The 21,592-nt window shown below is 43.0% G+C and overlaps 1 protein-coding gene across 16 annotated transcripts in view; it reads left to right on the top strand.

Annotated features, from left to right (window-relative positions):
- Positions 1-21,592, top strand: part of Bptf (bromodomain PHD finger transcription factor) — a 106,540-nt gene that overhangs the window by 41,618 nt on the left and 43,330 nt on the right. For 10 of the 16 annotated variants that reach the window (XM_015994219.3, XM_015994232.3, XM_015994203.3 and 7 more), the window contains 7 exons: positions 6,376-6,564; positions 10,738-10,925; positions 13,174-13,529; positions 13,880-14,011; positions 19,218-19,347; positions 19,890-20,028; positions 21,336-21,515. In XM_015994219.3, the coding sequence (XP_015849705.2) occupies positions 6,376-6,564; positions 10,738-10,925; positions 13,174-13,529; positions 13,880-14,011; positions 19,218-19,347; positions 19,890-20,028; positions 21,336-21,515 (1,314 nt within the window). The remainder of the gene's footprint in view (positions 1-6,375; positions 6,565-10,737; positions 10,926-13,173; positions 13,530-13,879; positions 14,012-19,217; positions 19,348-19,889; positions 20,029-21,335; positions 21,516-21,592) is intronic. The other 6 variants (XM_006970487.4, XM_076543583.1, XM_015994226.3 and 3 more) reach the window with 2 other exon arrangements.

Raw genomic sequence — 21,592 nt, 5'->3', positions numbered from 1 at the left:
ATCAATGCCATTCAACCCTTTAAGGGCCCTCAGGTTTCTGATTGGAATGTGAAGGATTTTAGTAGCTTTGCTGACAACTCCACTGAAAGCTTAGGTTGTGTGCAGGCTCGACATGAACCCCAGATGTCGGTAGAACATCTGACACAGTGGACACTGTCGGGAGACTGGGCTCATTAAGCGGTAGGAACCCTGGAAACCATAGTCCAGTGAAGCCCAGCACTTGCCTGCTGTGGTGGTTCATCCTGTAGTGTCAGTGCTGGGGAGGTAGGCAGAAACTCACGGCCTTGGAGTGAGCTCCAGGCTGGTCAGGTTACGAAGTGAGACCCTGCATCAAAACACAAAAAGTTAAGAAAAAAAAAATCCTTTAGCCCAGAAAACTCTAGGTTTTTAGCAGTTGGAAATCTAATATTCCTCAAGTATGTGGGGCACTGAACTGGAGAGCCAGTACGGGTTAGGCTTGCGGGAATGTGAAGTCCGTCACAGAAGGAGATGCTAGAGTGGGGTACTGAATATTAACAACAACTTTTCTAAAATTAGAATTGTTTAGAAAATAGAGCTGTCGGCGAGACAGGTAGTATTTCCCAGGGAGTGTTTCCTCAAGGGGCTAAAGGCACAGAGGTCTGTGATTTCATTCTACAACTGAGTACTTGTAGGTTTTGGTCAGGTTTATTCTCATTTTCACATATTCAGGGCTAAAAGTTTTGAAGGTTGAGTAAAACAAACTTGCATGTTTGTTACTTTTTAATTAGTCTTTGTGCCTTTAGATTGATCAGTACTTAATGTAAATCTTAGATGTACTCGGGCTTCAGGTGGACATAGCCGACCTGTTTTTAACCAACTTTGGTGGCGTTTGATCTGTTAGATCCTCTAGTCTAGTCTTTGTATGCTGTTTTACATTATCTTACACTTGTTTATTGTGTGTGGGCAAGTGTGGGTGAACACGTGCACATGCACACACACACACACACCCATGTAATGCCGAATGTAGAGATCCAAGGACAACTTGCTGGAGTCTGTTTTCTCCTGCCTGGGGATCGAACGCAGGTCCTCAGGCTTGGCAGCAAGCACCTTTACCTTCTGAGCCATCTTGCCAGGCTTCACTTTTTGTTTTCATCAAGTAGTTAATATCATAATAAGTTTCAGGCTCAGTGTCTGGTGGGAATACATCCATGACCAAAGTGGAGTGGAGTCCTTGATGACTGCATTCTGGGGAGCAGCAGTAGATCTAGTAGTGCCCTTCTGACCTCCAGGGAGGATGCCCTGCTGCTGTATGCTGTGGCTCTGCTTCTCCTTGTTCTTACTTGTCCAGCAAGTAATTGTATTACTGTTCTGGGCCTTGGGAGGACTCTGTATGTTTTGCGAAGCCCTCAAACTAATCCTTTTCTCACTGTTGACACTCCCTCTGGTCAGCGGATGAGATTTGGGGTTGTTAAGAGATTTGGGGTTGGAGAATTACTCCAGGCAGATTTAAAATAGCAGCCCTGTAGGGAACATCTCACTCAGTTTTCTTTTCTAAACTTACAGATATATTTAGACACAGCATTTCTTGATTAAAGCATTTTGATACAATAATACTATCAGATTGGGTGGAGAGATGTTCTGGGTGGGCTAGATTTGGAGTAGTAGGTGATGGGTGCTTACAAAGCAGACACAGGGAACAGGCCTGCCAGGGATACTGACTGCTCTGCCTTCTAATATCCTCACCGCACTGGCTTTTTGTTTGTTCTTCTAATTTTTATGGTTCTCTTATTTCATGTGTACAAATATTCTGCCTGCACGTATGTCTGTGTATCATAAGTGTGCCTGGTACCCTAGGAGGTCAGAAGAGGATATCCGAACTGGAGTTTCAGCTGGTTGTGAGCCACCATTTGGGTGTGGGAATTGATAAGAGGATCAAGTGCTCTTAAGAGCTGAGCTGCCTTCCCAGCCTCTGATTTTCCTTTAAGAAGAGATAAAAGGGGGAAAATGTGAATCATACATACAATATAATTTTTAATATCTAATTTTGTTTGTTGAGACAGGGTCTTACTATGTCGTCTTTATGACCTGGAACTTGCTATGTATAGACCAGACTGCTCTTATTCACAAAGATCTGTCCACCTCTAGCTCCCAAGAGCTAGAATTAAAGGCATGGATCTCCATGTCTAGCTGGTATCTGATTTAAAAAAATTTTTTATTCTTTTTTTTAAATTTGTTTATTCATGTATTTTTATGTAAGTTGCATGTGTGCCTGCATGACAGAAGAGGGATCAGATCTCATTACAGATGGTTGTGAGCTACCATGTGGTTTCTGAGAATTGAACTCAGGACCTCTGGAAGAGCAGTCAGTGCTCTTAACCTCTGAGCCATCTCTCCAGTCCCCTTATTCTTAATAAAATACCAGAAAAGCAAAAATACCCAATGTTGTGTAGAGCGTCATTGTATGTTGTCACCCTATTGTATAGATGTACCACGATTACTTTATCGTTTTTATTGGTTGTCATTTAGTGATTTATGTCCTTTTATGTATATCTGCAAGTGCCTGTGTGGGTGCCTTGTGAACTCAGGCCAGAAGGGATAAGAGCCGAAACTGCAGGCCCATGCCAGCCATCTTGTGGGTGGTGAGAACCAAACTCAGATCCTCTGCAAGAACAAGTGGACTTAAGTGCTGTGTCCTCTCTCCAGCTTCTTTCTGATGGTAGTTATTTAAATAGTTCCAGTGTGGGGCCATCGTAAGTAAAGTCCCCGAGGTTTACCAAAGGGCTTGTGCAAGTTGTCCTAACAGTGTGAGAGCTCTGGTTACTGTACATCATTGCCGTTAAGTGGTGCTAACACTGTCCATCATTCTTTGCCTGTGGGGCAAGAGCAGAGGGGAACCTTCCAGTTGGCATGTGGGGGGATTGTATTGTGGTTTGTACCTGTAGTTACCAGGTGACTGGGGACAGTGTGTGTGTGTGTGTGTGTGTGTGTGTGTGTGTGTGTGTGTGTGTGTGTACACACAGGTCATTTGGTTCTCCTCTTTAATGAAGCGCCTGTCATTTTCTTTGTACACTTTCTGTTTGTGTGTGCTTTGTTGGAGAGCATAAGTCTTTTTCCTTAAGGCTGTCTTCACTAAAGCAAAAGTTCCTGTTGTTTGTTTGAATGTCCAATATATAGTCCTTGATTAAGTACAGCTTCGTTATGATTCTTTTTTCATCTGTTACTGTATCCAATTTTGTAATATTTTGGATAGGGTTTTGTATCTACTTTCATAATTGAGATTAGCTTATATTTTCTTCTGATGTTCTTATCTATCTCTAGTAACAAGATTATTTTATCTTCATCAAATTAATCTTGGGGGCTGGTGAGATGGCTCAGTGCATAAAAGCACTTGCCATACAAACTTAAGTTCAAGTCCAGGAACCTCTGGTGGAAAGCAGTAACCAGCTCTTGAAAGTTGTCATCTGAACTCAACATGTGTCCTGCGGCACATACATGCCTACACATGCACCCCGCACACACTAATAATCAATGCAGTTTAACAGTCATAGTAACCTTGAGCTGGAGAGACGATTCATCCATTGAAAGAACCTGAGTTCTTGCCCCAGAATCTATAAATCTATAAATGATGGCGGATAATCTCAGTGCTGGGAAGACTGGCCAGTCAGTCTAGCCTACTTCCAGAGTCCCATGCCAATGAGAAACTATTTCAGAGATCACATTGGGGCTGGTGAAGATGGCTTGGTGGTTCTTGCTGGGCAAGGCTGGCCTGACCAGATGAGTTCCTTCTCCAGAACTCACATAGAGGCAGGTGGCTCTGTGACGTTATTCTCTGTCTTTGCACCCAGCTACTGCATGCTTTTCTCTGGCTTATTAAACTCTGGTCTTCCTTATTTCTTCCCTTTTATTTTTCTTTGCTTCTGAAGTCGGGGCTCTGATGGCCTCCTGTGTCTGCTGTCAGTGCGTCTGTCCGTCCCTCTGGAGGACTAGCTGCAGCTACTGTGCTTTGGCTGTTCTGTCGCCCAGAACTAATCAGGGTGTGATGGGTGTGGGGCCCAGGGCCTGTGGTCAGAGGCAAACACTTTGCCGCTGAGTTATATTCCCAGTGTGAGTTTGACATTGATTATGTCTCATTTACGATTGGTGAAAACACATGCCTTTGTTGTTGGGTACAGCATAAGACAGTTAAGTCCAATTTTTGAATTGTATTGTTCTAATTGAAGTCTCTTCTTTTCCTTCATTGTAAGATGTTTAAAATTATTTGCAACTCTTTGCTATGAAAGTGCCTTACTGTCTGGTTGGTTTGTGTGGTGGTACAGGGGATTGAGCCCAGGAGCTTATGCCAGGCAAGCGCTTACCACTGAGCTACCCCAAGCTTCTCTCTTCATTTTTTTCAGTTCATTTTTACCAGGTGCATCCAAATTTTTATATTTTCTTTTGAATTAATATTTTAATCATTTTGAAGTTTATTATATTTAAAAATATTTTCAAGCTATACTACCTTTCTTCTGGTTGGCATTTCTTTTCTATAGTAGAAAGGTTTTTTTTGAAGTTTTTTTTGAGTGAGTGAGTGAGTGTGTGTTGATGTGAGTGCAGTGCCCATGGAAACCAAAAGAGGGCATCAGATCTCTGAAACCAGAGGTAGCGGCAGTTGTCAGCCCACTGATGTGGATGCTGAGGACTAGACTCAGGTCCTCTGCAAGAGCAGTGCGTGGGCCAAGCCTGAGCTGGTCTGAAGGCCCTGCAGTGGAAAAACTGAAACATGAAAATGCGTTTATCTACTTATTCACTTATTGATTGGCTGTGGGGGCAGAGGTGCCATGCCTGTTAGTAGAGACTTGTGGAGGGCAGAGGACAACTTGTGGGAGTTTGTTTTCTCCCTCTACCATGTGGTTCCTGGGGATGGAACTCATATAGTTAGGCTGGACAGGAAGCACCTTTACCAGCTGAGCCCGCTTGCCAGGCCTTAATACGAAATTTTAATCCCAAAATGCAACCATTTTCAAGATTTTTCCTTGGCATAACATCTCAACAGAGAGCAGTGTCACTTTCAGGGAGTTTGGTAAAAGGAAAAATGACAGATTTAGCCTGAAAAACAAAGGATTCGAATATTAAAGTAGACAAATGCTATGCTAACCACCATATTGGATGCAGTCAGAGATCCACAATATTTCATGTGGTTCAGATGAAAGAAGGCGAGACTTCAAAGTTGGGTGGTGGTGTTTGGAAAGACAGCATTATTTGTACTTACCATAAGCATCTGGATTTAGTGTCTGGAATTTGGCAAGTATCAGTAGCAGATAATAATGACATCATTTCTGTAAGGCCTTTTTCTGTTATGGTTTGATTTGGGTGGGGGTTGAGACAGGGTCTCTCTGTGTAGCTCTGGCTATCCTGGAACTTGCTCTGTAGACCAGGCTGGCCTCAAACTTAGAGAGATCCGCCTGCCTCTGCCTCCGTAAGTGCTGGGATTAAAGGTGTGTGCCACCACCGCCTGGCTGCTCTTTCTGTTCTGCTAGGTTGTTTGTTTTGAGCCTAAGTTGGCCTGCCACTCAGACAGTCTTCCTGTCTCAGCCTGTTGGGATTTCAAGTGTGAGCACAGCTTCAGTTTGCTTTCTTTCGGCTAGAATGAAGTGGTCATATTTCCATATGTTTAAAGGCAACTTTCATTCTTTTGTGATTATTCCTCTGTCCTCTGTTCTCTGTGCTATGGTCCCCATCACATTGGGTTCAGTCAGAGGTCTAAAGCATTTCATGGGGGCACTGTTTCCTTACCATTACCATAGTTCATGTAGTTGGTGTGACCCAATGTCAGTCGCTTTCACTTAGTGTGATGGAAAGAGTACCTTATCGGGACAAAGAATGCTGACAGACTTGCTTTCTGAATTCCTTGGCTGTCTTTTTTTCCTGGTACCAACTTCTGTACTGTTAGGAATTGAACTGCTAGTGATGCTGTGAATTACTCAGAACAAGTGAGCACACTTAGAAAACCTTAGGTAAAGAATCTCTTTAATTCCATTTCTAATAGAGATCTTTGAAAACTCTTGAAATGTGAGAATATAAGCTTCATGTTTTGGGTGCTTTTCTCTCAAAACCACTCCTTCCATATCTGATGTGCCCTGAGTTGTGTGCAGTAGTTGGGTTGGTTGTTTTTCTTTGGCTCTAGACTATTGGAAGTTATCTGCTTTGTGCCGGGGATGATAAAGAGCCTGTGAGCTGATGGACAGGGTTTTAAAGGAGGTGTAGGGCAGTGCTCACCAGTGTCTTCTCACACAGGGCCCTTCATAGTCCTCCATGATCAGCTTTGCTGTGTAACGTGCAGCAGCGTGATGAAGTCCTGCAACCATCAAGTGCTTTGCTGACGTTTAGATTTTGTTGTGATTTTCAGTGTAAAAATCAGATATTTTATTTTTCTAGAAGACTCTAACAAGACATGTGACAGCAGTAACACTAGTGCTACCACTGCCTCCATCCAGCCTAATCTGGAAACCAGTAACAGCAGCAGTGAACTCACTTCCTCCCAGAGTGACTCTGCTAAGGCAGCCGATGACCCTGACCTTGGAGAGAGAGACTCCCACACACCTGTCTCTGGTCAAGAAGAGATAGGTAAGAGCACGCTCATCCACTCAGGGGAGAGTTTTTTCTTTTTCTTTTTTTTTTTTCTTTAAACATTTTCAATTTTTTAAATAAAAGTTAGTGGGTTAGAAAGAATTAGTGTTTTGTTTTGTTTTTGTTTTTATTTTTAATTAACACGAGCTCACTGCTTTTGCTTTACAAAAAATCCTGTAAGAGGAGAAAAATAGAAGCCTTTTTATTCTCCTGAAATATACCCACCATCAGTATTTTGTATTTTCCATTATGTTCATATCTGTATGTTGACAATTTTTTTGGTTTTCTTTCTTTTTTTCTTTTTCTTTTTTTTTTTTTAATATATAAATGGGATCATTCTGCATGTGTTATTCTGCATCTTGTTTTGTTTTTTCCTTTCCCCGCTCAGTGACACATGGTAGGGACTCTTCTGTTAGAGTTAAACCATTGTTTTTAGCTGCTGCACGGTGTTTGGCCATCACCACGGTGGTGCTTTCTACCGGCCTCCACAAGTGTCTCTGTATTCTGCAAGTGTTTCTGGCAGTGTAGGAAACAGTGAGGAGATGACTGGCTGGGCAAATGGTAGGTACCTCTTCCAGATAATGGTAGCTGTTGCTTAATTAATCACCCAAAGGGGACAACCCTACTAATTTCCAAACTTGTATGTTTCCCTATTTGCACACCTAAATTTAATACCATTTATCTTTTTTGCCAGTGGTAAGAAGGTATTTCATGGGAATAAGTGCATATCTTTGCTTATGAATGTGGTTGCTTCTTTTCATGTGTTTAATAATCTGTGTTTTGATGATTCCTGTTTTAGCTCACATTTTCCTATAGAATTTTGATATATTTGCATAAATTTTTGGATTGCCTTTGTATTATGGTCATTAATATCTGCTTCATATATGTGCTTATATATTACTTTCTTGTGCTTAATTCTCTACTGTCTGAAATTTTTACATTATTATGTCGTTAAATTTCATCTCTTTCTGCAGGGTTTTCTCTGTATGTTGTGGGTTTTTTGTTTGTTTTTAAGGAAGACAATCTTATGAAAATAAATATATTTACAGTAATTTCTCATAAGTCTGTAGCACTGTTTTAAATTTATCTTGAGTATAATTTCAAATATGACATAAGGTTGGAGATGTGTTTTACTTAGGACTTTTTCAATTGTAAGTGACCAGACCATCTTCAAATAGTTTAAATGTAGAGGGAATTTAATTAGCTTATAAAATTGGGAAGTCCAGCTTCTCCTGACTCGTAAGTGGGCCCAGAGGTTTAACAACCGCTCTGTCTCTCTTTCTGTCTCTCTCTCCCCCCCTCTCTCTCTTTCAACCAACTTAAATTTGTGTGATAATACCATTCTCTCCTAATACAGACAGGCTTTTTCCAAGTTGCAGGTAAGATGGCACCAGCAATTTGTTTTCATGTCTTTCCAAGGTCTGTGGCCCAAAGGCAAAGCCCTTACTCCTGCTCCAAATCAAAAGTCTTTGAGGAAGGAATTTGAGTGGCTTATCTTGGATCATATTGTTCCACACCTGTGGCCAGGGCAGGCAAGGTATTATTGATGGCTCCACAAAAGTATATGATTGAAATGGGGAAGGAATGATTTTCCAAAGAGCGAGGGCTGGTTCAAAGATAGGAGCAAGCAGGTAGCTGCAGTTCCATCCTTTGGTACGTCAGCACAGCACGCTCACTCATGTCTGTTCCCATAGATCCATTCACAATGCCTCTGCCTCACGTGGTGCATAGATCTCATCCTCACCTGCAAATTTCCAAAAACCCTTGGCCCACAATTGTACCCGATAGCTGTAATTATATTTTAGGCCCCGTCTAAGATTTCTGTGTGCTGTGCATTAAGTTTGACAGGTTTGAGTGTATCTTATCTTAGTTTATAACCCATATGAAATTCTGACTTTAGCTGTTTGCACATTATTGTCCTGATTATGGAGGGTCTATTTTGGCAGATTTGGGATGGTGAAAACAGATGAGAAGTGAAAAGCATATGAGAGGTTCTGGGGGCCATTCTCTAGTTTCTGCTGGCTGTTACACAGTAGGGATTGTTGGGATTGCTGTTGGCTGAACAATCATACACAGCAGCCTGGCAGAGTTGGAGCGTTCTCTGCCCACACTCCCTATGTCTGTATAACATTCCCTTATCATTTGTCGGCATTCCCACTGGTACCTAATACGCAGGAACTTGCTTCAAGCTCCATGGACAGGAGCCCTTCTGCTTTGTCATTTTGTTTGGTGGTCCAGTAGCCTTTGCCCTTTGCCTATGCTCACCAGAGGGCCTGGTTTAGAGCAGATGTTTGTTTTGTCACCAGGCTGCCTGTCTAGATTGACTTCTTAATGACAACAGAGTGTGTTCCATGAGGACCTTCAGCGCTGACCCTTGCAGATGAAGTTGTTCCTTGCTTGTATTTTTGCTAAACTAGCTTTTGCAGAAGGTTGATTCTGAGCAGCATTGAATTGCAGCCGTACACTGAGGGGCTTCTTTCAGAAAGCCCTTGCTCTTCTTTCTCTGTTTTCAGCAAGTTCAGCCTAAACCAGACAGTATCTGTAAAGTCTATTGCAGGATATAATAAGTGGTCCCAAGAGTTCAGCGCCTTGGCGTTAAAGCTTCAGCACATGGAGGCTAAGAGCAGATATCACTGTCCTGGATTACTGGCTTTTCAGCCTGGCCTGGCAAGATACTCAGCCCTTGATCTATCTCGACTTACTCAGTGGTGTGTTTTGTAGGCCAAGTCTTAAAATACTTGTTGGATTATTGAGGATTTACTGCTATTGACAGAAATCTACCTTGCTTAAAACATAGATGAAATTTTATTAATGGCGTTGACAGGAACGTACGTCTAGGGCTGATGAAAGTCCCAGGTGTACTGTCAGGGTCAGGAAGCTAAGAAGGTTAGCAAGACGTCTTCCTCAACTTCCTCTTGTCATATCTGCTCCGGAGTGTTGGGGGATTTTTGTTCCCTGCAAGCGGCAGTCTTTCTACTGTAGAGGTGAAAGTTACAGCCCCTAATTTACACTCTTCCTGCTTACTAATAGAAAAACCAGAATGGTCGGGTGAGGGTTCAGCCCAGTGCAAGAACATGTGCTCCGCATGTGCAAGGCTCTCGATTCAGTCCCGTGGAAGAGAGGAGAAGCCAAATTTAAAAGCCAAAAAATGGAGTAGGATGATAACGGGCTGGTAGAGTTAGCTAATGGGCTGGTGGAGTGTTCTGTCTGGTTCTGTCTGGGTGCTGTAGTTGCTTCCAGTGGCAGGACCCTTGACCTATTATCCTGTTACTGCTACACAGTTAACGTGGGCAGAACATCCCCTCCAGAGAGGAGGACAGGTAGGGAACAGATTGAGCCAGCCAGTGGTAAATACTCCCTTGAAATGAACAGCTAGTTTCTCCATCTGCATGTGTCTCTACTTGCCTAAAATACCAATATATATAATACGATAAATTCCCATCCTTGGACTTACCAATGCTACACTGTTTAATTTCTTTTTTTAAGCTTTAAATTAAAAATCAGGTCTTGTTCAATTTTCTGGCCAATGGAAAATGTACAATGATGAATGACTGGGTATGTATGTTCATTATCCAATGTGAAATTTGCGCATATAGAAAGCAGAAATTGTTTCTGGACATTCAGTCCATCACCGTCAAAAATGAAGTCATAAAGCAGATGTTGATAGATCCTTATTATGTTAAAAAAAATAATTGTTGTAATGAGTTTTCACAAATAATTATGTAACTTCTCTTAAAGAAAAATTCAGTTGGCACTTTTAAAATTCAAGACTATTACTACTTAAATGGGAAATTTTTCTAAAACTAACTATCCTTTTAATACACAAATCCACATTAGTTATACAAGGCATCATTTTTGTATGCATTTGAGTTGTTATGTTTGTTACTTGCAAGTTTTTGGAGGCCACTCCTCTCCAGTAGATGAGTTTCAAAACAGGTAACACTGTTTTCGGCAGAATAATGAATGACACACAGCATTTTTACTTTTGATGTTTCCTCTTGAGGAAAGCATTCAAGAATTGATGACATTTGCTTTGCCTATGGAAGGACTTAATCTGCTTAGTGTTCTTGGACATGAAATATATATGGTATGTAAGTGTTGAATAAGTAAGGCACCCTTAGTTGCTTCCTCCCTGTCAGCAATCACTGTGACGTTTTCATTTGCTCACAGGTGATTTCAGATTGGAGAAGTCTAACGGAGAGATGGCCGAGTCCCCTGGAGCTGGCCGAGGGACGACCGCTTCCACCCGCATCATCACCAGATTGCGGAACCCAGATAGCAAACTCAGTCAGCTGAAGAGTCAGCAGGTGGCAGCCGCAGCCCATGAAGCAAATAAACTGTTTAAGGAGGGCAAAGAGGTGTGTTGTGTTGAAGACAGAGTTCTGTGCACTGTGCATAATTAGAGCTGTGGACAGGAGAGGTGAGGTGGTTCAGAGGTGCAGAGCACTGGCTGCTCTTGCAGTGGTCACCTCCCAACTGGTAACTCCAGCTCCAAGGGATCTGAGCTGATGCCTGTGGCCTCCAAGGCACCTGCACTCATGTGCCAACACTCAGTCAAACACACATTAAACAAATAATTAGAACGGGAATGCACCCTAAAGTCTTTAGAAAAGGAACAGGAAATTTATTGACCTAGTTTTGAATTGTGTTTCCTTCCTTCCTTCCTTCCTTCCTTCCTTCCTTCCTTCCTTCCTTCCTTCCTTCCTTCCTTCCTTCCTTCCTTCCTTCCTTCCTTCCTTCCTTCCTGTTTTTGTTTTTCGAGACAGGGTTCTGTGTAGCTTTGCGCCTTTCCTGGCTCTTGCTCTGTAGACGAGGCTGGCCTCGAACTCACAGAGATCCGCCTGCCTCTGCCTCCTGAGTGCTGGGATTAAAAGCATGCACCAACACCGCCCAGCTGTGTTTTCTTTCTTGTAGTGGGTACCAAGAGCAAAACTGTTAGTCTTGTATTATGGCAAATAAATTTATACACCAAAATTTAGTTCATTTATTAGAAATTCAGTAGTGAGCAGATGATGTTAGAGTCAGCTTTATTTCATACAATTCTTTGTTAGTTCCCCCCTCCCCCCTTTTTAAAATAATGTCTTACTGTGTAGCTCTGGCTGACCTGGACCTTGGTACATAGACAAGGCTGGCCTCAAATTCAGGCAGAGACCCACCTGCCTCTGCCTTCCCAGTGCTGGGATTAAAGGCGTGCACCACCATGACCACCTGTAGCCCATTTCCTGTGACCACTTGAGAAGAACCGTTGTCTCTTGTAGCTCTTGGTAGAGCAGAGTGAGCTGTCTGCATGATCGAAACTGACACTGAACATCTCTACTCATGATCAGCTGTGGCACAGAATGATGATAGCTGTGTCTCTCGGGTGATTATTTACTGGGTAGTTAAGCAGGAGTGAAACCATTAAAGAAGCAGAAACAGGGAAGAGTGTAGCCAGTTTGAGGCAAGCCCGTACTACTGTTGAGTACCAGGCCAACTCGTGCTGTATAACAAGACCCTGTCTAAACTCCTGATACCTCCTCCCATCACCTCTACATTAGCGGAGAAAAATAAACAGTATTGATTTTATGGTCCACTGAAAGACTGAGCCTGGCTTCTTGGAAACAGTAATTTAAAGACCTCAAGCCCCATAGCAACTAAAGTTGGTATAATGAAAAGAGCAGCAGTAGAGGATTTTGAGCCATTTATTTTTTTAGAGATCATTGTGTGTAGTACTCTCCTATTCTGTTAAACTATGTGTTAGAATTTGATAGACTGAGCCGGGCGGTGGTGGTGCACACCTTTGATCCCAGCACTCAGGAGGCAGAGGCAGGCGGATCTCAGTGAGTTTGAGGCTAGCCTGGTCTACAAAGTGAGACCCAGGACAGCCAGGGCTGTTACACAGAGAAACCCGGGGGTGGGATGGGATGGGAGTTTGATAGACTGGTAGCATGCACTAAGATTCATGACCATTCCCAGTGGTGTCTAACCTAGTCCTCAAGGCCTCTCTTCTTTCTGCAGTCAAGTCTTCCTTATTTAGTTATAAATGACCAGCTTTTGCTTTTATTTGTTTGTTTTTTGAAGCAAGGTTTCTCTGTGTAGCCCTTTGTAGACTAGGTTGGCCTCAAACTCAAAAATATATGTGTGTACCAAACGCCCAGATTAATGAGGGGTGTCAAAAGACAGCTTTGTGGAGTTAATTCTCTCATTCCACCATTTTGTGGTATCCGGGGATTAAAGCTGGGTCACGAGACTTGTGTGGCAAGTGTCTTTACTTACTGTTCCCTGCTCTGAGACAGTTTTGCTGTGTAGCCCTGCCTGAGGCTTGAATTCAGTCTTCCTGCCTCAGCCTTCTGAGTGTTGGCACTATAGACACCCAGCCCAGCTCCAACTTTACTTTCAATTTAGCTGCTTTTTTTTTCCTTTTCTTCTTTTTAAGTAACCACACACACACACACACACACACACACACACACACACACACACACACACACACGTTTTTTTTTCAACTTCAACCTCTTGGTCATAAGATGTCTATTGTTAGGAACAATTGATTACAATTATTGAAAGAGAGTTGGTCAGTCAAAATTTTCGTCTTTGGCACAAATACAGCTTTTTTTCCCTCATCAGGTGCTGGTAGTTAACTCCCAAGGAGAAGTTTCACGGTTGAGCACCAAAAAGGAAGTGGTCATGAAAGGGAGCATCAACAATTATTTTAAGCTGGGACAAGAAGGGAAGTATCGCGTCTATCACAATCAGTACTCTACCAACTCCTTTGCCCTGAATAAGCACCAGCACAGGGAAGACCATGACAAGAGGAGGCACCTGGCACATAAATTCTGTCTCACTCCAGCCGGGGAGTTCAAATGGAATGGATCTGTTCATGGCTCCAAAGTCCTTACCATATCTACGCTGAGACTCACCATCACGCAGCTAGAAAGCAACATCCCTTCATCCTTTCTTCATCCCAATTGGGCTTCACACAGGTAAAGGAAACTACAGTTCTTCTGTTGCTGTAAAAATGCTAATTACCTAAAAATGGATCCAAGGATAACTTTGGGTATCAGAATTTTATCCCTGGAGTCAAGTGGAGACCAAAGGTAAAGAATATTGTAGGTCAAGGAATTGAGAGGACTGAGTGATGGCTGGAGTTACTCCTGGTGGATAAAATCTCCAGTTCTCTGAGCTAGGCACCCCCAGTGTGCCTGTGTACATATTCCTGCCACGTAGACCACTTTCTCATTGGAGCTGTGAAGCTGAGTCATGGTAGACTATGGGTATCGTGTTTTCAGTTAAGAACAGTGGAATGAAATGATTTTTCCCTTCTGCAATGCAGGGCTAATTGGATCAAGGCCGTTCAGATGTGTAGTAAACCCAGAGAGTTTGCATTGGCTCTTGCAATTTTGGAGTGTGCTGTTAAGCCTGTTGTGATGCTGCCAATATGGCGGGAGTCTTTAGGACACACCAGGTGAGTGAATTCTGAGCTTTGGGATTGATGGGTATTGGATACTTCTGAAATGCTAGATGATTAATGATCATGGAAAAGCCCAAGAGGTCACAGTAAAGACTAACTATCTCTTCCCAACCTCCATTAATTCCCAGAATGCAAGACTGTAATGAAGATGAAATGAGATCAAATATACTTTTTAGTATTTTAAAATTTTATTTATTTATTATGTGTATATGTGTGTGGACTTGTGCATGCCATGGGTATGAATAGATGGAGAGAAGTTTATTCTTGACAGGTGACTTTACCCCCGAGCCATCTTGTCAGTTCCACATGCGTATTAAAAGATATTACAAGTGAAAACATTTTTGACAGAATGAAAGAGTGTGTGTCTCTATGTCTGTGTCTGCTTTGCTTAGATGTGTGTTTGTTCATCATGTGGATTCCTGGTGTCTGCAGAGGCCAGAAGAGGATGTTAGAACCCCCTGGAGCTGGATTTACAGATTGTTAGCTTTGTGGGTTCTGGGAACCAAACCAGGGTCTTTGCAAGAGCAGCCATTGCTCTTAACTGCTGAGCCATCTCCAGCCACAAGAAGTCACAATTTTGAAGCATTTATTGCAGAATGTTGCCAACACTATGCTAAGGATCAGGCTTCTTTGTACACTTACTTGTCTGCCCAAAGACCACATAGCTACCAAGCAGACTCAGAGGTGTGTACTCGAGCAAGCAGAGCAAGCAGCAGAAGTCTGGGCAAGAGCACTCGCCGCCCTTCAGGGGACTCAGGTTCACTGCCCAGCACACACACCTCCAGTTGAGGTGGCACACACCTGGAAGCCCACTGCTAGGAGTCAGATATTTGGGAAATAGACCAATTATGAAGGCTCTCTGACCTGCCAGTCTAGCTGAAACAATGGTTCGTTGAGAGGCCCTGTCCTTAAAAAACAAATAAGGTGTTAGATCCCTTGTGTCTGCCTCCAGCCTCCAGATGCATGTACATGCCCAAGCATACCTGAGTCCACAGACACACACACCTTAGAAAATAAACAAAAAGTTTTAAAAATTATTACAAGGACTGGACTATATGCACAAGACTTTTCCCAGAATTTGAAGCTATAAATAAATAAACATATGTATGTATTTATGTAGTTAATGCAAGTTGCGGTTGCATATTCCTTTAACTCCAGCACTGAGGCTGAGGTAAGAGGGTCACAAGTTGCAGGATGCTGTCTAAACAAACAAACAATCAAAAGTAGTGTTGCAAATGTGTCTCACTTACTTAGTAACCTTTGAACCCCGAAGAGTCAATCTAACTCTCTGCCCTCCTGCTGGGTCACTCCAGTGGTAGAACCCCTCATTTTCAAAACAGGAATGTGTAAGTAAATAAAACACATTTAAAGCTCAGTATAGTGGCTCATATCTGTAATGGGAGCACTTGGGGAAGCAGGGTCACCTTGAGTTTGAGGCCTGGACTACAGAAACAAGGCTGTCCCCAAACCAAGCAATTAAAACCAAAAAAGTGCCAGGCAGTGGTGCCACACACCCTTAATCCCAGCACTTGGGAGGCAGAGGCAGGTGGATCTCTGAGTTTGAGGCCAGCCTGGGCTACAAAACAAAAACAAAAAGCAAAAGAGAAGTAGAATAAGTCTCTGGGTGATGTCAGTTTTTGTCCTGTTACTATAAAATTTCACTTGTGTGTTTTGGGGGTAGAATTTGGTAAGAAATTGAAAGTTTTATATAGAAAAACACTGTACTAAACTAAAGTACTAAAACTCTGTAAGTTAGGACACACTGAATTGGGTGTACTCTCCATGCTTGTGGGGTGGAGGTAGGCAGAGTTTTGTGAATTTGAGGCCATCCTGGTCTACACAGCAAGGTCCAGGCCAGTGAAGGCTACATGGTAAGACCCTGTCTGGGACGTGGGGATCAGGGATTTGGGGGAAAGGCCGGAAAGTCTCTGTGCTCAGATGTTGAAAGTCATCACTGCTGTAGTTTCATGAGTGCAGTGATCTTGCTGTGTCTAGAAGATGCTGTTCGGGTCTAGTCCTCCCCGACCTCTAGTACTTAGCATCTTTCTTGCCCTCTTTTGTGCTGGGGAAGTGAATCGATACAGATGTGCCATTTGTGACTGAGCAGTGCACAGACATGTGTTCTCTGTATGTGACCAGCTATGAATGTCTGAGTTAACTGCCCTATCCACTGCACAGAAATACTTCTCTGGTAAGGTCTGAGAGCTCACCCTGATGGCCTACACACTCAGGCACTCATAATCCAAACACACATGTATGTGTACACACACACGCACACAACTGAATAAAATACTCTTTTAACATCTTGGGTCTAGTGAGTAGAGGCTCCTGCCAACCCTGATGACCTGAGCTTAGTAAGATCCTAGCTCAGAAAGTGACAAGTCAGCCATGGTGCCACATGCTTCAATCTCAGTACTTGGGACATGGAGGCAGGTAGATCAGGAATACAAGGACAGTTTTAGCCTGAAACTTGAGGCCGTCGTGGGATATATAAGATCCCCTCTCAGGAAGCAAACAACAAAAACAGGGTTTGAAATGATGGCTTCGTAGTTAAGAGCACTGGTTGCTCTTCCAGAAGACTTGAGTTCAGTTCCTAGCACTCAGGTGATGACTAACAACTGTCTCTAACTCCAGGGACCCGGTGTATTCTTCTGGCCTCTGTGGGTCCCTGCAGATGTTAAGTGCATATAAACAAACACATGCTCTCACACCAAAGATCACATTAAGTAAGTAATAAAATAAATAAATATTCATTAAAAAATAGGTATTAGGGCCGGGCGGTGGTGGCGCATGCCTTTAATCCCAGCACTCGGGAGGCAGAGCCAGGCAGATCTCTGTGAGTTCCCGGCCAGCCTGGTCTACAGAGTGAGTTCCAGGAAAGGCGCAAAGCTACACAGGGAAACTCTGTCTCGAAAAAACCAAAACAAACAAACAAAAACAAACAAACAAACAAAGAATAGGTATTAGATTGAGGTGCACAAGCCTTGAATTTAATCTCTTACATAGTAGAGGGTGGAGAATTAAGATCGAGGCCAGCCTGAGCTACATGTAGCTACGAATACATAAACCTTGTCTCAAAAAATATAACAAAACATTGAAGCTGTCAACACTTCTTGGTCAGAAGCAGCAGTACAGTTCACTCAGAGAGTTCTCATATACGCCTTAAGACATTGGCAGCTCCGCCGTGGAGCTGCATGTCATTGAGCAAAGAGGACATGTTTCCTGAGCCAAAGATCAAATTGATGAAGATTAAAAACAACTAAACCAAACCACAATGCTAATAGAAGAAAGACAAAATATGAATTAATTTGTATTTTTGTTCTGATACTTTTCTCTTTAAACAGAACCTCCAGGTGCCATGGAGGAGGAAATTGGACACACATATTTAAAATTCTAAGTGGAAAACCATTATTGTAATCAAATTCAAAAGAGAGATGGAAAATAGAGGGGAAATCTTTGCACCACAAATGGAAATGTCCTCACTTGACAAAGACCTTTTATAAAGGCAAAGGACTAATAGTCCAGCACATGTGAGACAAAGGACTGGACAGGCGTTGTGCAGGAAATCCACGTGAAAGGCTAGCAGACAGGGAATGGTGACTTCTCTCCTAATTAGCAGTCAGGGGAATGGTCCTGTCTCCCTCCCAGTTTGGCTCCTCAGCTCCAAAGGGATGGGCAGCAGTTGGTTTGTGATTGGCAACAGGCCGGGGTGTGCCTTGTGCTCACTTCATTTCGTCAGCATTTCAAGTACAGGAGCTTGTGCTCTCCGCCATCCCATCACTGAGGAGGACGGTGGAGGGCTACTCCCTATGTTCAGGATGAAAGACACACAGTGTTGTGTGTTATAGCTGCAGTAATACCGCAGCACAGAGTCATGGGCACTACCTGGGATTAGGGTGTGGAGCTGACAGTTCATTCTCATGTCTGGCTCTCAGGTGACTATGCAGAGGTGAAAGGAAAATCTGTCAGCCCAGCGTAGTGTAGAATGACAGCTGGCTCACATGGTCCCATCCTGATGGGGCTCTCTTGAGTGTCCAGGGCTTTCTGCCCGACAGACAGGACTGAACTTGTATAGCTGCCTTCCCCCATACAGACTTGGGTGGTGGTGGCCAGAACAATAGAATTTTACTTAGGGTCAGCACACATCACAATGAACTATACCAAAGCAAAGTGAAGCTTTTGTATTTGGTGGTGAGAAAGGATCTGTTGGCTGTGGACTGAAACCGAGGGTGCAAGCTGGCGCCTGGTCACTGTCAGCAGAGGGATCTGCTTTGTCAAAGTGATGGCTCAGTGTCTGAGCTGGAGCTGGCCCTCTGAAATGCAAACGGACGCAGTGGAAACTGCTGGTGGCGGCCTCCCCTGCTCCTGTGCCTGAGGCTGTGTCTCGCTGTGGCTGTAACCCTGCTTTACTCCCTAGTTCTGAGACGGGGAACAGGCATCCCCTGGCACCCTGCCCAGCAATTTGTGAGGACCCTAGAGAGCAGTGTATGAAAGTGTAGGCTGAGGTTGATAAGAAAGAACGGCAGCAAGCCTTCTTAGTATAGTGGGAAGAAGAGTGACTGCCTGCTTCCTTGTTGGTTCCTTTGAGATGGCAGGCACCTCAGTGGATAACCCAGCCCTGTGTGCCCTCAAACTCAAGATTCAAGATACTGCTTTAGCCTCCCGTGTGCTGAGATAAAGGGCTTCTGCTACTGCACATGAATTTTATTAATTACAAAATTGTGTTGTGATATGGAAAAACTTAGTGGTACAGTGCTTGCCTAGAATACCCAAGGCCCTGTGCTTTAATCCCCAGCACCTAAAGCGGAAAAAAGTGTCTGGCCTGAAAGGTCTCCTAATGTTTGTATTTGCTGGTTAAAAGTCAGAGTCTGAGTTGTTTGTGTGGTGTCAGTTCTATTAGAGTGGGTTCCTCATGGGTGTCCGTAGTGGTGGCTTGTGCATGAGACATTACAAGAATAAAACACTAGTGTTTCTTTAGGGACCTGTTTGGAAAGGCTATTCCTTTCTATTGTTTGTTTTCTGCTCTGAGCTCTCCTCTTAGGGAATGCTACACCTACTTATTTTTGTCTGTTGGGAGTGTCTAGGTGTAGGGTTCTAACTAAGCACTCTCTGGTTTTCTTCCTAGTTTTCAGCATTACATTCATATCTTTTTTTGTTTTTCAAAATTAAATGTAATTTTTTGTAATCCGTGTATTCTCAGGTTACATAGGATGACATCAATTGAAAGGGAAGAAAAAGAGAAGGTTAAAAAGAAGGAGAAGAAACAGGAGGAGGAGGAGACCATGCAGCAGGCCACCTGGGTGAAATACACGTTTCCAGTGAAGCATCAGGTAACTGGCACTGGGGTCTGCCCCGTGTGTGCCGTCTCTGCGGGTGTATGCGGAGTTGGCAATGCCCTCGTTCACTTTACCTTGTCACAGTCTTCAATTAACAAGGTGGTGTGAGCACATCTTGTCATTTTGTGAGCTTGGTTTCTCTTAGGATTTGAGACCAGTTTGTTGAAACTAGTTATAAAAATAAAAACATTGTTAAATTTAGTAGGAGTGTTGTGTTCTTACATAAATCTTTAGATTCCTACTGGAAACTGCTTGCTAAATGTAATGAATTTGCCTGATTCTTTTGATGATTGTGCTTTTATCTATTTCTGTGAGTGTCAGAGCACATGCACATAGGGAGGTCACAGCCTAATTGGCAGGAGTTGGTTCTCCTGTTCTCACCCAGTGGGTCCTGGGCATGGAACTCGGGACACCAGGCAGGTGTGCCTGCGCATGCCTCCCACTCTGCCACCTCTGTTCCAGCTTGCTTAATTCTTAGCCTGTGTGCGGCAAGTACATGAATACCTTGTTTAACCGTTGTGATTTTATTTCTCCAGGTTTGGAAACAAAAAGGAGAGGAGTACAGAGTGACAGGGTACGGCGGCTGGAGCTGGATTAGTAAAACACACGTTTATAGGTTTCTTCCCAAATTACCAGGCAATACCAATGTGAACTACAGGAAGCCCCTGGTAGGAGGTGAGTAGGCTACTGGGTAGTACATACAGCTGATAGGAGATCCTTAACGTTCCCAGTGCTGATGGTTGGCTTGTTGATAGAACCACTTCTAATTGGTATTAGTTCTTAGAATTTCAAAGCATGTTGATCTTATTTCAGATAAATGTATCCTTATGAAATTTTTAATAGCATGTGGAAAATACTGTTGTGATTTACTAATTTACAAGTTCTAAATTTTTTTATTTAAGGTTATTTATATTTTATGTTTATGAGTGTTTGCCTTCGTGTATCTATGTGTGACACATACATGGCCCACAGAAGCCACAAAGAGGACATTCAGTCCCCTGGCCCTGAAGTTAGAGATGGCTGTGGGTGTTGGGAACTGAACCCAGGTCCTCTGCAAAACTCACAAATGCTGTTAACCAGCTAAGCTAGCTCTTTAGCCCCAGAAACTCTAAAGATTTTTAAATTACCTTTATAAGGCTTTGATATGTAGGATTTTAGTTAAAGAAAAAATGAGAGAAAATAATTTTTTTAAATATTCAGCCATGTAATTTTTTTCAAAATCTGGATTCTTTTGGTTCCACCTGCCCCAAGACCTTATATTCAGCACTAGTTGACATTTTCAGTACTATTACACCTAGAAACCTAGAAGGGAAGTGAACAGAGACTTCCATGACAGATGAGAACATTTGGAGTCATAGAACTCAAAAATGCCTCCCTTTTGTGTATATTGTGTCTTGAGTGCCCCTCAGGACTTGACATCAACTTAAATGTAAGAAGGTATATGGTACTTCATTTGGGTTTGGTTTTTAATTAGACATAATGAAATATGCTTATTGGATAGTACTTGGTGGTTTTCTATAAACGCGCTATCTTCAGTTCTTCGATTAGGAGGCTGTCGTGCTCTAGTGGTGGCTCAGAGGTTAAGAGCACTTGTAGAGAACCAGAGTTTGGTTCCTAGAACCCACATTCGGTAGCTTACGAACCCCTGTAACTGCAGGGATCTTGATTTCCTCTCTTAACCTCTTCAGGCATCTGCACACAGATATGTGTAAAGACACACAGACACACATAAATAAGAATAAAAATAAGCTGGGTGGTGGTCACACATGCCTTGAATTCCAGCAGAGGAATTCCAGAATTCAGAGGCAGAGGCAGGCAGATCTCTGAGTTTGAGGCCAGCCTGGTCTACAGAGTGAATTCCATGACAGCCAGAGCTACAAACCTGTCTTGAAAAACAAAAACAAACAAAAAACAAAAATGAAACTTATTTTAAAAATTCTAATATTAAGACCATCTATGGCCATACATGTGATTCTTTTTAGCCAAAAATAATACAGATGAAAATAAGGATGAATCAGATAAAAGAAAAAGTCCACGAAGTCCAAAAAAAATGAAGACAGAATGTGATTCTGAGAAAGGTGAGGCAAAAGATGCAGAAGCTGCAGCCGGAGCAGATGAAAGTGCAATGGAACTATCTAAGGTGTCTGAGAAGAAGGACCAAGGTAAGCAGGGTCCAGTGTGGTGGGGCGGGTGATGAGAGTGCCATGGAGCAGGTTCATCAGCAAGGTACCGCACCGTC

This window comes from Peromyscus maniculatus, chromosome 8, assembly GCF_049852395.1.
Source record: "Peromyscus maniculatus bairdii isolate BWxNUB_F1_BW_parent chromosome 8, HU_Pman_BW_mat_3.1, whole genome shotgun sequence".
NCBI classification, from domain to species: Eukaryota; Metazoa; Chordata; class Mammalia; order Rodentia; family Cricetidae; genus Peromyscus; species Peromyscus maniculatus.
Note: the sequence above shows the minus strand (reverse complement) of the source record. Positions and strands in the feature narration are given on the sequence as shown.